The 17,750-nt window shown below is 36.0% G+C and overlaps 1 protein-coding gene and 1 long non-coding RNA gene across 4 annotated transcripts in view; one reads left to right on the forward strand and one right to left on the reverse strand.

The window, feature by feature from the left end:
- Positions 1-12,371, forward strand: part of KIAA0825 (KIAA0825 ortholog) — a 351,023-nt gene extending 338,652 nt beyond the window's left edge. Inside the window, exon 22 of one of the 2 annotated variants that reach the window (XM_072958369.1) lies at positions 10,323-10,485. In XM_072958369.1, the coding sequence (XP_072814470.1) occupies positions 10,323-10,343 (21 nt within the window). In that variant the 3' untranslated portion in view covers positions 10,344-10,485. Of the gene's footprint in view, positions 1-10,322 lie in introns of both variants that reach the window. The other variant, XM_072958370.1, reaches the window with a different exon arrangement.
- LOC107034419 (uncharacterized) overlaps positions 1-17,750 on the reverse strand; it is a 79,664-nt gene that overhangs the window by 58,310 nt on the left and 3,604 nt on the right. The window lies entirely within an intron of this gene.

The raw sequence follows: 17,750 nt of genomic DNA on the forward strand, positions 1-17,750 counted from the left end.
TTGAAGATGACCTAAACAAATGGAAAGATATATTGTATTCTTGGATTGGAAGAACCAATATTGTTAAAATGGCCATACTACCCAAGAATATACAGATTCAATGCAATCCCTATCAAATTATCAATGGCATTTTCACAGAGCTGGAAGAAAAAATGTTAAAAATTTGTATGGAAACACAAAAGACCCCAGACAGACAAAACAATCTTGCAAAAGAAGAATGGAGCTGTCGGGACTCATGCTCTCTGACTTCAGACTATACTACAAAGCTACAGTAATCAAAATAGTATGGTACGGGAACAAAAAACAGATACATAGATCAATGGAACAGGATTGAAAGTCCAGAAATAAACCCATGCACTTATGGTCAATTAATCTATGACAAAGGAGGCAAGAATATACAATGGAGAAAAGATAGTTTTTTCTCATTAAGTGGTGCTGGGAAAACTAGACAGCTACCTGTTAAAGACTGAAACTAGAACATTCTCTAACACCACATACAAAAATAAACTCAAAATGGATTAAAGACCACTAAATGCAAGATCAGATACTATCAAACTCCTGGAGGAAAACATAGGCAGAACACTCTTGGACATAAATCACAGCAATATATTTTTTGAATCAGCTCCTGGAGTAATGAAAATAAAAGCAAAAATAAACAAATTTGACCTAATTAAACTTAAAAGCTTTTGCACAGTGAAAGGATACCATCAACAAAACCAAAAGACAACCTACAGAATGGGAGAAAACATCTGCAGATGATACAACCAACAAGAGACTAATTTCCAAAATATACAAACAGCTCATATACCTTAATATCAAAATAAAAGCAATCAATCCAATGAAAAAATGGGTGGAAGACCTAAACAGACATCTCTCCAAAGAAAACATACAGATGGCCAACAAGCACATGAAGAGATGCTCAACATCACTAATTGTTAGAGAAAGGCAAATCAAAACTACGATGAGGTATCACCTCACACCAGCCAGAAAGGCCATCATTAAAAAGTCTACAAACGATAAATGCTGGAGAGGTTGTGGAGAAAAAGGAACCCTCCTACACTGTTGGTGGGAATGCAATTTGGTGGTGCAGCTACTATGGAGGACAATATGGCAGTTCCTTAAAAAGCCGAAAATAGACTTACCATATGAGCTAGCAATCCTACTCCTGGGCATATACCCAGAGAAAAATATAAATCAAAAAGACAAATGCACCTCAATGTTCATAGCAGCACTATTTACAATAACCAAGACATGGAAACAACCCAAATGTCCATCAATAGATGAGTGGATAAAGAAGATGTGGTATATTTATACAATGGAATACAACTCAGCCATAAAAAATAATGCCATTTACAGCAACGTGGATGGACCTAGAGATCATCATTCTAAGTGAAGTAAGCCAGAAAGGGAAAGAAAAATGCCATATGATATCACTTAAATGTAGAATCTTAAAAAAAAGAACACAAATGAACTAAGTATTTATCACTTAGATGATTGACTTCTTGAACATGTGTAAGCACATTTACTGTCCTTTATGATTGGATTACTGCATTCTGTTGATTCTTATTTTGTGGCTGGCTTTATTCCTTTGATAACTGTAAGTTTAAAAAGCTAAAGCTCCAAACTGTTCTTAGAAACAATGAACACTACATATATGTAAATTTTAAAACAGTTTTGTCAGTCAATGAGTTGCTCTTCCTAAACTTTTTTTATCCAAAAGAAACAAATAAATAATAAAAGGTATAAAGAACCAAAATATTTAGTTATTCTTGTTAATTAAATTAACCAGAATGAGAAAGTGAATGATGTTTTTACTGATGACTAAAAGAGCTTTGGTGGCCTATATAATTTGAAAGAATTAGCTGCAACGACTTCATAAGAACTAAAATGATAGAACCCTTTTATTACAATCCTATTGTACGCTTTTGAGTAGCTTCCAAACTAATGAAAGAAGCAAGGCAATCAATAACCAGAGATCCAAGTGAGACCAATGGAGTGAAGTTTTATACTTCATTATATGTGGTGCAGAAAGTCAGAGTAAGGAAAAGGTTACTGGGGTCAATCATGGTGTCACATCACAAGAAGTTGAATGTTTAAATAGCTGGTGGTCTACAAAAGGAGAACTGACTCTAGTATAGAATATAACCTAAATAAAGTACTTGGCTAACCAAAGATTGTTTTAAAACCTTATACATTTGTCAAAAACACTAGTCTGGGACCAAGTAACATGAATTATTGAGTGTCTTGTTTTCCTTATATCACCATCTCATTCTTGGAATGTGAAGATGATTAGTAAATAAATGAACCTGTAGGAAGTTGTTGTCTTTTGGTATAATCACTGAATTTAAGACCTTAAGAATTAATTAGTGATGGAGAAACTAAGGATGAGGAGATGAATTTGAAGGCTCTTAGAGCCCTTGTTTTTATGACTCATACAAATAACAATTTATCAATACTATTCATCATACCAGCTACTACCCACTGTGACACTAGTGGTTAAAGGTTATTATTTCTTCAAGCCACCTAAGAATAATATAGTTAACACTGAAGCTTCTAACACACAGCATCAACATTTTGAGAGTGCTTAAAGTGTACAGAGTATAGTGTACAGAGTGCTGTTTTTTGCTATTTGAATATCTTCTTTGAGAAAAATTGGAATAAAAGTTATAGATAATTAAACGTATTCCTCAAGGAACTGCAAGTATGGATGAAATGATACTATGTTAAAAAATAAAAAGGAATCATCAAATAACTGCTCAGTAAAGTGATAGAAGTAACAAAGCAATATGTGGTTAATTTACCAAAATAGTGCTGACATTAGGTACCATAGAACTCAAAGGACAATCACATCAGAGCTGGGTAGGTGAGAAGGACTTCATCAGAGGCAGGATGTGGACTAGGTCTGAAGAATGAGTGGGTCTGGAGTATATGGAAAGGCATTTCAAGTAAGTGGAATAGCAAGAGTAGACATGCAAATGTGGGAAAATATGTCAGAAGGCAATAAGGAAAATCCATTTTCTCCCTGAGCAGAGATGGTGGCAGCTAAATGGAATGCCTACCAAGCTAGAACACTAAGACTAAACTCTCTAGGCAGGACAGTCATTAAAGATTTGGTGTAGCAGTGGTGTGAGGCTTAGCTCTGAGTATCTGGCGAATATTGCCCTGTTCAGGCAATGAAATCATGAGCATCTAGGATTCTGCACACAATTCCAATTCCCCCCCACATCACTAGGCAATTCTTTGACACTAAGTAATAATTCAACACAATTCTGAGACTACCTGCAGATGGCATCAGATCCCACAGGGCTCATTATATGTGGTGCAGAAAGTCAGAGTAAGGAAAGGGCTCATTCCTACAAAACTGCTCTCTGCCCCTGAACTTCAGATGCCAGTTCCAAGTCCAGGTTGTCACCTGTGCTTCTGACAAAACTAGCTACCAAGAGAAAAAAAAAAAGTACGGCCCTGTGTACTTAATAGAAGGGCCCTCAGCCCCCTCCACCTGTGAACAGCCCCCTTTCAGGGTCCCCTAACATAGTGCCCTCTGTTCTTGGGGCTACAGGCAGAGCCATGAACCATGGGGCCTGAGTGCCAACCTTTTGTGAAGCAGCTGTGGCAGCAGCCCTGGGAGATCTGAACAGCTCTCTAGGCCACCGCTGAAGGCAGGAGTGGTGGTCATCCCCCACTGTGTCTCTCTCATCCTGTCTTCCTGGGGCGGAGGCCTGGACTTGGCCCTCAGTACTTCTGAAGGGCCATTAATTTGCTACAGCAGCTCACAGAACTCAGAAGTTTTTTACTTACTAGGTTATCTGTTATAAAAGGAATAGCCAAGGAAAGAGGTGCCTAGGACAAGGTATGGGGAAAGGGTGAGGGGCTTCCATGCTCCCTCCCAGTATGCCTCTCCCCAAATCCCCATGTGTTTACCAACTTGGAAACTCTGAACCCTCTCCTTTTGGATGTTTATGGAGGCCTCATTACATAGGCATAACTGACTAAATCATTGGTTACTGGTGATTGAGTTCTCTAGGCCCTCTTCAGTCCCCAGAGGTTGGGGGTGGACTGAAAGTTCCAATCCTCTAATCATGTGGTTGATTCCATGGATAACCAGCTCCCAATCCTCTGCAATTTTCCAAAAGTCACCTCATTAACATAACAAAAGACACCTTTATAGCTCTCCTCACAGTAAATTGCAAGGGTTTTAGGAGCTCTCCACCAGAAACAGGTATGAAGACCAAATATATGTTTCTTTATAAATCACACTATCACAGCACCTGAACTGTGAACGGATCGCAGCAGGATGAATGTGAGAGATTACAGAGTAAGTTGTCTCTTAGCGAGATAGACTGTGCAGACAAGATGGGAAGCAGAGGCATAAATTACTTTGTGAAGTTCACACCCTATGTTATTGAGTGTGGGGGGTTATGGTCAATTTGAATAATTGAAATATATATATATATGAAGAAATATGAATGATGAATATAATTGGAATGGGAGAGAAGATAACCATCAAGAAGCTGAATTTAGAGAGCTTGGGAGAAAAATGAAGTTTAAAGATACTGAATTACTGTTTGGGAGACAGATGAATTACAGATGTGGAGATAACAGCTTAATAGGTGGGAGTAGATGGGTTTCCCAAGAGACAAGAGAAGACGGCCTAGGACTGAATTCTGAAGAAAATCCACATTTATAGGACAACAGGAAGACGAGAACAGAGACATCTTTTCCCCCTGTGATTTGAACCTCCCTTTGAACCTACTCTGCACTAATGTTGTCCAAAGAAGAAGGATGAAAAAGTTTGTTATCCAATGTCTTCACTTTCCATCCCTCAGCTACTGACTGGTAGGACAATTTGAAGTCATTAATTTGGCCAAATGGTTAATGTTGTTTAATAGTACAATTAACTAGTAAATAATTGTAAAGCACTTTGTAAATATAAAGTACTACATAAATGTTTAATAATAACATTACATCAGGAGGCTTATTTCAAGTTACATTTGTATATCCAAGTGTTGTATTGGTGTTTCAGGAGAAATGCCAATAATATGATGAAATGCCATCATTTTATAGACTGTATTTGAAAAATACAGCAAAGGGATTACAGGAAAACACAACCAGCCTTGGCCATCCTCGGCTGAAAAGAATGAACTGGCATGAAATGTCTCCCTCATGAAAGACAAGAGGCAACGACAACATGATTAGAGAAGCGTGTAACTGATCACAGAGGAAAACTGCTGTCATACACAGCAACTTCACTTTACCCACATGTTTATAAGAGAATTTATCAGATAAAATGACCTGAAAGGCACAGGGCAGGAGAAGGAATATCAAGGTAGGAGCTCTGGGGAAGCCACTTGATACAAATTAAAATAATAGCAACATTTTATGAATTCATGGTTCACCTACTCTATACAATAATGCATTAAGATGTATACTGTTAGCATCCCCTATTTTGCATATGGGAAAATAAGGCCAAGAAAGGTTAAGAAACTTTCCAAACATCACACAGCCAGTAAAGGACAGAATCAAGATTCAAACCTACACAGTATGATTCCAGTTTCTGCTGGAAGGAATCTGGGAAAGGTTTTTATTTCCTTGATAAAGTGGAGCACTAGCCCCTTTCTCCTTTTTCCTGCCTCTCAACAAGGATGCTGAAGCTACAACAACCATCCTGGAACCATGAGGTAAAGGACAAGAAAACACAGAGACATCAGCCCAGCTGCTGTCAAGTGACTTAACCCATGCCAGTAGTCACCCACCTCAGAATTTCTTGTTATGTGAGAAAAATAAACCCTTCTTTGTTTAAACCACCACAGTAAGGGTTTCTGCTATTTGCAACATTAACCAATATGCCAAATATTTACCATACAAATAACAACAGCTGTAACTTACTGAGTGTTTGCTATGAACTGTGCACGATTTTACGTGCTTTGCATGAATTCTGATGGAAACTATGAAGTAGGCACTGTTGTTACTCCATTTTACTGAAAAGGAAACTGAGGCACACTCTATCTGGCTTGCCGAAGGCCACACAGCTTGTAAGGGGTTCAAATCCAGAACCTGGCTTCCAAACCTCTCTACCCTTCAGCAAATGGTACTCTGAGCAGTGAAACACTAAAACCTTCCAAGTGAAATCACAAATTAAAAGGGACGCAGGAACATTATTTTGAAGATTCTAGAGCACGAGTTTCTCAGCGAAGACTTCTAACATTTCAGGAAGACAAATCTTTATTGTTTAGGTTTGTTGCACATTAAACGTGTTTACCTCTGTTCCCTGGGTCCTAGCAGTACTCTCTAGACAGTGTCAACCCAAAATGCTCTCCACATTTCCCAACAGGAAGGCAGGGCCACCCCAGTCAGAACCACTATTGTACAGCAGTGTTTGGCAACATTCTCTGTAAAAGTCCAAACAGTAGGTAACTTAGACTTAATAGGACAGTTGGTCTCCGTCTCAGGCACAATTACTAAACCCCGACACTACAGTGTGAAATCAGTCACAGGCAACATATACACAAATGAGCAAGGCTGTGAGCCTCTCAAATGGTTTGGACCACGTTGTACAGATGAGAGCCCTGAGGCACAGGAGAGGATAAGAAACTTGCCTGCAGTGATTCAACTAGTAAGTGAAGGGTGCGGACTCAACTGGGAGACAGAGTGATTCCAGAGCCTGCGCTCTTATGCAGGACACCTTTGAGTTCACAGATTGTAGACGTTTTTCTCCTGGTAGAAGACATAGTAAATGCCCCAGAGAACTTGTCACACTCCAGACTCTGGCCCTCCTCCTCTGTCTGGTGTTGGTTGCTCTTTCCTGCTTCTGTGACAGTCAGGACCCAGTCTAACAAGGTTAGACTTGATGCTTAACACCAAGAATGGCTCTCCTGGTTGGCTCTGACACCTTTAAGCTATCCTTAAAGGCTCCAAAATAAAAGATTCTGCCAAACTGATCACTAGAACAGTTTCTCACTGATCTGTGGCTGTTTTTATTTTGTACCCCTCAAGGTCTCAGTTTAGAGATCCCAAATCTATCATGACTCATTGAGGTGAGCAGAAATAGAAAGCTCTTAGCCCATAGTCTGTGACATGTAAGAGCCTTCTAGTATTAGCCAACATCCATGTAGCGTGCAGAGAAGCAAGCAGATACCTCTGATCCAGATCTGAATGTGAAATCTAGGAAGACCCACCAAGGCTGAGAACCCCCAAGTCAATCCAAGCAGTACTGGTAAGCAAGGTTCTGTTACGAGTATCTCAGCCCAGGTTTTAGGTTTCCTGCTGGGTTGGGATGAAGAGGGACTCCTAGTCAAGGATGGGCCAAGCTCCCACATCTACCCACCAAGGAGCCAGACAGACGGAGCCAATTCCAGAAGTCAGTTAAGATTAAAGTACAGATCACTGAGGTCTCATGGGACTTGGCAGCTCACCAGTGTCTAAGACACAACATATGCACTGCCTCCAGCTAGAGTGAGGGTCTGGATGCAGTTCTTTTTCCATAGTAGAAAGGTAGGGAATTTAGCAACAGTGAAGGAGAGCGGGCTACCAAAGATGGGAAAAACAAAAACGTCATCACTTCATAATGCTTTTTAGGGAGAACTAGAATACGCTGGTTCTGACATTTTCTGGTTTCTGTAAGGATACGCTTTCACTACAGAGTTGAAATATAGAGAAAACTGGGGAACAGACAGTTCAGTTCTTTGTGTTTAACAATTTGATGAATTATTTTCTCTTCCAATAGGTTTTTTTTTAATAGAACTGACTTGTTTTTGCACTGTGTTAACAAAGCCTAAAACTATGATAGAATTAGAGATCAACTTCCCTTAGGAACTTATAAATGTGAAATATTTAATAATACTTGTGATAAATAAACATGGATTTCAAATCCCTAATGTTTTTATTCAGTAAAAGTAAAATTTTAAGGGAAATGTAGTTCTAATATTATTTTACTGCTATGTTTGTCATAATTTCTTATATATTTATGAAATAATTTCTTTTTAATAAGCAGAAAGCAAATATAAGAAGGTTGTGGTAGGTAAATAACTTTGCCTGGTTTCATTAATCACAACAGCTCAATTATACTGTGAAGTGCCTATAATTGTCATGAAGCTTCAAAAATCCTTATCTTAGGTTCTATTATATGTACAATTCATTTAAATTACATTAATTATACAGATGTTTTTAATGAAGCAGAGATTGTGCTTTCAATTTTCACAAGTAGAGACAATGATCAAAATATTTATGTGCATATTACGTATTTTGTTCTGTTGACATTCATAGTTCATTTACCCAGTATAATATTAGCACCTTTGCATGGGAGAAAAAAGGCAAACCTAATTTTTAATATTTGGATTTCTCTGTGAGTATTTGTGTGAATTTTAGAATTTTTTTTTTAATATCTAACCAAATTCAAGCAACATTTTTCAGGAAATAAAATATTCAACTATTTTTTTTAACATTAATTAATAATGCCTGTAGAACAGTTTTAAAAACATGGGTAATATTGCATTTACTACAGAGTGTGAGTTCCTGATTTCAATCCAAAGATAGTTGGCCAAGTGACATTAACATTCTGGGCCTCAGTTTACTCCTCTATGGAATAGGAATAATAACATTTTGTAGTAAAGATTTAAAGATTGTTATGTCAAGTGTTCAAAACAATGCCCAGGCCATAGTTAGTGCTACCTAAGTATATTCTGTTATTAGTATTTTTCTACTTGGAAGGAGTTCAACTTAACATGCAAATTAGTGATGCCCAAGTTCACTTATATAAAATGGGTAATGACAGTTTTTTAATCTTCAAAATTCCATGAAAGCAGTATAAGGGAACCTTGTGGGCTAAATTTTAAATCTCAAAATAGTGAGCTCAGGAGTATTGCTCCTTGTGACATGATTTAAACAGTGTGGTGGCAAAAAAATCTCCTTATCCTTCATGTTGCTGTTAAAACCTGTCTGACCAATGACCCATCTCTGACTACACAGGGACATGTGGAGAAACTAAGATGGTAAGACTTAGCAGTTTGTGGATCCAGCCAAGGTGGGGGCTGGGAGATGAGGAGAGTCCCAGGTAGAAGATGAAAAAGCAATGTAAATTAAACCCAGGCTGAATCTCTCAGATCATCCTCTTTCTCTACACTCTTTCCCCTTCCTTCTTCTCTCATTATATATACCACCTCCTAGGGTTGGCCAGGACATACTGAATCCAACACTCCAACCAGGAAACCTGTGTGTGAACAGGGATCCTACCAGGAGGTTTCTATAGAAAATGTAATGCCCTTGCTTTCTTTCCTTGAGGAAATCTCACCTCAAACTCATATGCTTTCCTCATATGTGGTAGGCTGTTTGTTATCCCGGAGTCCTGACTATGATAAAATTGGGGGCTCCAGGAAGACAGTCAGTGAAGAGCTGCTTGCCTGTTGTTAGAAATCCTGATTCTTTGAAGCCCTTCTAGTAGAGGGTCTCTTAGAATGTATCAACGTTGGTTTTGAAATCATTTTGCGACAGCGTATCATGTTAGATGGCTTAGGGTTTGGTAAAAATAGGAGTGAGGAAAGAAAAAGGAAATATATGCAGACAACTCCTTGCTGGAGTGCTTGGTTAAGTGTGCCAAGGCCAGTCCTGGGGCAGGGACATATATGAGAGAGGAAGGAGAGGAAGGAAGGATTAACCACGCTAGGGTGATTGTGCACTTTATGAGACTATATACATATATAGTTCCATTTTGTTCTGCATCTCCCAATCACCCAGAATTAGAAAGTCTTCAGTTTTTTTTAAGCAAATGCTCTATGGAACCTTGCTAACAATTTGCTGCTTTTCTTGGGTGATTTATTTTGAATACTTCAAATATGATCTTATTTCTAGGACTAGACAGAACTGCCATTAAGGTATATCCAGTTTACCCTGGTATTCTTCTTGTGGCCAGAGCCTTCCTGCAAACCTCTCTACAACTTAAGGCCACCAATCGGTTGATCCATGAGGGAAAAATACTATAAAAAATATTTGCTTATGAATTGCTAATTCTAGATTTTATTTATATGCATGTATACCCTGGGAAGCCATACATTTTTAAAATCTAGAAATATTGAAAACTCATTTAAAACAATACTTTAAAACTTTACCCTGGAGTGAAGCTCGTCTGACTATTTTCCTCTTCCATTCTCCTGGCTGACTCTACAGAAGCAGTGCCAATGAGTTGTGTTGCCCAAGAGGCCATGAATAAAAGAATAAAGAAGGAGAAACACTCAATAAACCAGTGACTACACATATGCAAGCCCTGAATAACTGAGTGTTGACTGTAGTTTGCAAGTTACAAAAATGCTAAGATGTGATTTTTCTTTTAGGTGGGAAATGAGGAAGGATGAAAGACTAGAAGAAGAAGAAAAAGCAATGCTGGAACATTTAAAACGAATGTGCGCCATCCAGAACTCTTCTGCCTCAGATAACGCAGAGGAACAGTCATCTGCAGAAAACAGCAACAGCTTTATTTTAGGAAATAATCACATGTAATGGAGTAGGATTTTTACTCTAGTCAGAATGAACCTCAGATGTGCTGTGAAGCATGAAACCAATGACTGACTAATCTCTGAGCTGCAAAGGAGTACAGCTCATAAAAAGTAAAGTGCTACATTTTTTATTTTAAAAATAATTTCGAATGTTTTTCTTTTCTCAGTCTTTTTCTTAATATGTTATAGCTGCTGCCATCTCGTGTTCCCTTTGAATTATTTTTTTTCTTCTTTCAGGCTTGAAGTATCTACGACAGGCAAAATTTTGGGGAATCTTTTCCCTAAGAATTTTTAAGTACAATATTTGGATGTTCAGTTACAGTCACATAGTCTCCCGAGGGTCATCTGGAATTTTAAAATGAATTTTGTAGCCATAGCCCAAGTCCAGGTCTTAATTGCCTTTAATACCTACCACTGTACCAGCCTCCTTTCCCATAGCCTCTTTCTCATCCAATTTAGTTAAATCAGAGCCACAAAAAGCACTCTCTTGAAGTATAACTTTAGTAATATCTCTGCCTATAGTGGTTTTTCAAACATCAAACTTCCAATCATATGCTTTCAGAACCTCTCCCCATTAGTACCAAGTTCAGACAACTGCCTGTCATCCTCTTGGCTCAAACCAGACGCTTGCCATTTTTCCCAGACAGGAACCATCTTTCTCCCAAAATCATGTTCAAAACTCACTCCAGCAATCTCTTATCCATAATTTCTTTTACTTCTCTTATTTCTATTACATTGATACACACACACACACAGGAAGGAAAAGGGAACATCTTCTAGTGCCCTCTATGCCAAGTACAGTTATATTTACTACACCCTTCCTATCAGTAGCTAATATTAGATTATAAAGACCTTGAGGGCCTTAAAACATAATATGAAGTCTCCCTTTATAACAATGGTCTCCCCCAAATAACTACTATAGTTATTCATCTAGTGGGCAGTTAATAAACACAGTTGTTTAAATGGCTGTCATTGTAAGAAGAAGACAATTAGACTTTTGAGCAATCTCCAGTACATCTGGAAGAAGCCTTATATCTTGAGCTATTTTAGACCACATGACACTGAACATCATAGTTTCTCATGTTCTCAGGTTATTCATGTTCCCACATTCTGTGATTTTTATAAAATATGTATATGCTACATGATGTCCAAAGGAAAGTACTTAGGCATTTTTCAAAGAGTAAAAGCTTGGGGTGCAGAGGCCACCTTGGAAAATTTCTTACATTATTTCCTTACATAAAAGCACATAAATGGCCATGTAGCCAGCTGCCTGCCAAATAACAAATTTTAGTTTTAAAGAATATACTTTAGCTGGCCAGGATAATCATGAGCCAAGTGTTTTAAGACATGATTGAAATAATTTCTAAAAATTCTATGCAGACCATTTAAAAATGGTAAATATTCATGAGAATTGGACTTCCCATATAATCTTACCTATAAACAATTACTATAACAACCAAGATAAGTCAACAGTTGACTTTTTCAGCTTAGTGATGGTCTATGTACTTAATCTGTATAACTATGTGTTAGTAGAAAAGACACTAAAATAGAAAGTGAAAAAAAAAACCTGATCCACAACCAAAATAAAATAATCTTATAGGATTTCACATTTGGGTTCTTTTGTTTTCTAATATATCTAAACATCATCTGTTAACACGATTTTTTATTGAATCTGTCCATTTCTGTATTAATCCTGCAAAGCGACTTAGTTCCTCTAGAAAAGAATTTCTCTATGGCTCCCTTCTGAAAGGAAAGAGGTACAGTAAGGAGAGAATGAGAGTAGTTGGAAGAAGAGAAAAGTAGAAAAGAGAGAAGAGCTTGCATCTGATTTCTGTACTTGCTCTATGAAATTACTGTACCCATAAGTGCAATAAAATTTATAATTGGGAGTGTTAAATGGCAAGCTATTGATTTTTCAGACCATTTTGACTTTATACTTAATGTTTCTTAAAGTATGATAAAAAGTGATACTTCAAAACAATTATTCTTTCTCATTTATTTTTGTGTAAATAAACAATAGGAATGAAGCTTAATATTTAATAAATCTGCATATGCTTATTACAGAAATATTATCTTCTTATAAAATGTCATCTTCCTTCTGTTTTGTTTAACTGTATTTTTATGTAACTATAAAGAAGTATCTACTTTATTGGCTTAGCAATTACTATGTTAAAATAGTACGAATTAACTTTTTAATAAACACTTTAAAATACCTGGATAACATGGACTTGAACTGAACAGGTTCACTCGTACACACATGTTTTTAACTAACTATGTACTGCAGTACTACATAATCTGCAGTCAGCTGAATCTGTAGATGCAGAACCATGAACACAGAGGGCCATCTGTAAAGTTATACCTGGTTAGGATAGGTACCCCTAATCCCTGTGTTGTTCAAGGTTCAACTGTATAGATGATAATGTGTATTTCAGATATTTTACACTTTGTCATCTCTGCTAAGCAATGTTCTAAAACTACCAACCAAGAAATGGGAAAAATAAATCACTGTTTTGTTTACTACATCAAGACACAATATAGCTATAATGTCAAAAGTTAAAAACAGAGAATCTTAAAAGCAGCAATAGTGCACATAGCAGTTCCCATAAGACCACGAGCAGATTTTTCAGTAGAAACTTTGTAGTCCAGAAGGGAGTGGCATGATATATTTAAAGTGCTGGAAGAAAAAAACTTCTAATCAAGAATATTCTATACGGCAAAATTAACATTCAGAATTGAAGAGAGAGTTTTCCAGACAAGCAAAAGCTAAAAGAGTTAATCACTACTAAACCAGCCTTACAAGGAACGTTAAGGGAGCTTTTTAGCTTTTACACTAAAAAGAAAGGGTAAACTAAAGAGAAATAAGTAACAAGAAAACATATGAAAATATAAATCTTACTGGTAAAGGCAAATATATAGTAAAGGGAATGAATTAACCACTTATAAACGAAATATGAAGGTTAAAAGACAAAAATAAACATACCTATAAATAAAGATACCTATAACTACAATAATTAGTTAAGGGATTTACAAGATAAAAAGATGTAAAATGTTACAACAAAAACGAAACACTGGGGGTGGATGAAGAGGAGAGTAAATACAGAGTTTTAGAATGTGTTCAGATTTGTTATCAACTTAAAATAGCCTGTTACAAATATAAATTGCTGTATGTAAGGACCTTGGTAACCACAAAGCAAAAACCTAGAGTATATATACAAAAGAGAAAGAGAAATCCAAGTATATGACTAAAAAAAAAAGTCATCAAGACACAAAGGAAGAAAACAAGAAGAAAGGAATGGAGAGGAACTACAGAACAGCCAGAAAACAACTAGCAAAACGACATTAAGTACTTATCTATCAATAATTACTTCAAATGTAAATAGACTAAATTCTCCAATCAAAAGACAAAGAGTGGCTGAATGGATTAAAAAAAAAAATCCATACACTGCCTACAAAGACTCTCTTCAGATCTAAGAACACCCACAGACTGAAAGTGAAGGTACAGAAAAAAGATATTCCATGAAAATGGAAAAAAAAAAAAAAAAGCTTCGGTAGCTATACTTATGAGACAAGATAGACCATATAATAAATCAAAATTGTAATAAGAGACAAAGAAGATCATTACATAATGATAAAGGATCAATCCAATAAGAAAATATAATATTTGTAAGTATTTATGCACCCAACGTAGAAACACCTAAATATATAAAGCAAATATTAACAAACCTAGGGGAAGAAATAGACAGCAATACAATAATAGTAGGATACTTTAATACCCCACATATATTAATAGATAGATCATCCAGACAGAAAATCAATAAGGAAACATCAGCTTTAAACGATGTGTTAGACCAGATTAAGTAAGCAGATATATACTGAATATTCCATCCCAAAGCAGCAGAATACACATTCTTCTCAAGTGCACATGGAACATTCTCCAGGATAGCTTAGGTCACAAAACAAGTCTTAATTCTGGAAGGGTGACCACAATGGTAGGAAACTAGAAATCAATTACCAGAAGAAAACTGGAAAATTAACAAATATGTGGAGATTTAACAACATGCTACAAAACAACCAATAGGTCAGAGAAGAAATCAAAAGAGAGATAAGTATCTTAAGACAAAAGAAAACAGATATATAACATACCAAAACTTATGGGATGCAGCAAAAAGCATTTCTAAGAGGCGTTTATAGCTTTAAATGCCTACATCAAGAAACAAGAAAATTCTGAAATAAACAATCTAACTTCAAGGAACTAGAAAAAGAACAAATGAAGCCCAAAGTTAGTAGAAAGAAGGAAATAACAAAGATCAGAGAAGAAATAAATAAAATAGAGACTAAAAAGATGACAAAAATATCAATGAAAACAAGAGCTGATTCTTGGAAAAGATTTTTAAAAGAGGACAAACCTTTAGTAAGACTCACCAAGGAATAACTAATAAATAAAATAAAAAATGGGAGGAGAGCTGTTAAAACTGGTACCATAGAAATACAAAGAATCATGAGACTACTAATGAAAAATTATTCACCAACAAATTTAGAAGAAATGATTAAATTTCTAGAAACATACAAAGTACCAAGACTGACTCACTCAGAAAACAAAAAATGTTCAAGACCACATGGATTCACTAGTGAATTCTCCTAAACATTCAAACAATAAAATACCCATTCTTCTCAAACTCTTCCCAAAAAAGAAAAGGAGGAAACACTTCAAGACTCATTTTATGAGGCCAGCATTACACTGATAGAAAATCAGTCAAGGAATGCCACAAGAAAAGAAAATTACAGACCAATATTCTTGATGAACATAGGTGCAAAAATCCTCAACAAAATATTAACTAACCAAATCCAACAATACAATAAAAGGATCATAAACCATGATCAAGTAGAACTTATTCCAGGGATAGAAGGATGGTTCAGTACCTGCAAATCAATCAACATGATATATCACATTAACGAATTGAAAGAGTAAACAAAATCAATAAACCACTGGCTAGGCTCACCAAGAAGAAAAGGCAGAGGACCCAAATAAATAAAGTAAAAAAATGAAAGAAGAGAAATAACAACCAGTATCACAGAAATGCAAAATACCATAAAAAAGTACTATGAACAGTGATATGCCAACAAAAGGGCAACTTAGAAGAAATGAACAAGTTTCTAGAAACATACAGTCCACCAAAACTGAATCAAGAAGAAACAGATAATTTGAACAGGCGGATTACTAGAAGTGAAATAGTATTTATAGCAAAAAAAGTCAAGGACTGGATGGCTTCACTGGGAAATTCTGCTCAACACACAAAGAAGAACTTATATCTACCTTTCTCAAACTCTTCCAAGAGACTGCAGAGGAGGGAATGAAGCCATCATCACCTGACACCTAAACCAAAAAAAGACACTACAAAAAAAAAAAAAAAGGCCAATATGTTTGCAAAAATACTCAACAAAATATTAGCAAACCAAATACAACAATCCATAAACAAGATCATACACCATGATCAAGTTGGATTCATTCCAGGGTCACAAGAATGGTTCAACATATGCAAATCAATCAATGTAATACACCATATCAATAAAAGAAAGGACAAAAATCACATAATCATCTCAGTAGATGCAGAAAAAGCATGTGTTAAAATTCAACACCCATGTATGATAAAAACTCTTACCAAAGTGGGTACAGACAGAACATATCTCAACATAATAAAAGCTATTTATGACAAGCAAAAATATGTTACATTTCTTTACACTAACAATGAAATATCAGAAAGAGGATTTTTTTTAAAAAAATCCTGTTTAAAATAATCACATCAAAATATTTAGGAATAAATCTAACCAAGGAGATGAAAGACTTATACACTGAGAACAATAAAACATTGATAAAGTACATTTAAAATGATTTAAAGAAATGGAAACATATCCCATGTTCTTAGATTGGAAGAATCAATATAGTTAAAGTGGCCATACTACCCAAACAATCTACAGATTTAATGTGACCCCTACCAAATTACCTGTGACATTTTTCACAGAACTAGAATAATCCTAAAATATATGGAACCACAAAAGGCCCAGAATTGCCACAGCAATATTGAATAGAAAGAACAAAGCTGGATTTATAACCCTTCCAGACTTCAGACAATACTACAAAGCTACACTAATCAAAACAGCACGATATCATCACAAAAACAGACATACAGATCAATGGATCAGAACAGAGAGCCCAGAAAGAAACCCACACACGTATGGTAAATTAAACTTGACAAAGAAGGCAAGAATACACAATGGAGAAAAAACATTTCTTCAGCAACTGATGTTGGGAAAGTTGGACAGCTGCACATAAATCAATGAAGTTAGAACACTTCTTCACACTATACACAAAAATAAACTCAAAATGGCTTAATGACTTAAATACAAAACATGACACTATAAAACTCCTAGAAGAGAATATAAGCAAAACATTCTCTGACATAAAGTATAGTATCATTTTCTTAGGTCAGCCTCCCAAGGCAAAAGAAATAAAAGCAAAAATAAATGGGACCAAATCAAACTTATAAGCTTTTCGCAGCAAAGTAAACCCATAAATAAAATAGAAAAACAGTCTATGGACTGGGAGAAAATATTTGCAAACAATGCAACTAATAAGGGATTAATTTCCAAAATACACGAAGAGCTCATATAACTCAATAGCAACAACAAAATCCAATAAAAAAAAAATGGGCAGAAGACCTAAATAGATATTTCTCCAAAGAAGACACACAGATGGCCAACAGGTATATGAAAAGATGCTCAACATGGCTAATTATTAGAGAAATGTAAATCAAAACTAAAATGAGGTTATCACCTCACACTAGTCAGAATGGCCATCACCAAAGTCTACAAATAATAAATGCTAGAGAGGGTACGGAGAAAGGGAACCATCTTACAGTGTTGGTGGGAACGTAAATTGGTGCAATCACTATGGAATACAGTATGGAGTTTCCTTAAAAAACTAAAAATACATTTAATATAAGATCCAGCAGTCCCATTCCTGGGCATGTATCTATAAAGTTCAAATTTGAAAGGACACATGCAGTTATGAACCCCACTGTTCACAGTGACAGTATTTAAATAGCCAAGACATGGAAACAACCTAAATGCCCACTGACAGAAGAATGAACAAAGAATATGTGATTGATACACACACACACACTGAAATATTACTCAGCCATAAAAATGAATGAAATTCTGTCATTTGTAGCAACATGGATGAACCTAGAGATTATCATATGAAGTGAA

Source organism: Vicugna pacos, chromosome 3 (genome assembly GCF_048564905.1).
Source record: "Vicugna pacos chromosome 3, VicPac4, whole genome shotgun sequence".
NCBI lineage: Eukaryota > Metazoa > Chordata > Mammalia > Artiodactyla > Camelidae > Vicugna > Vicugna pacos.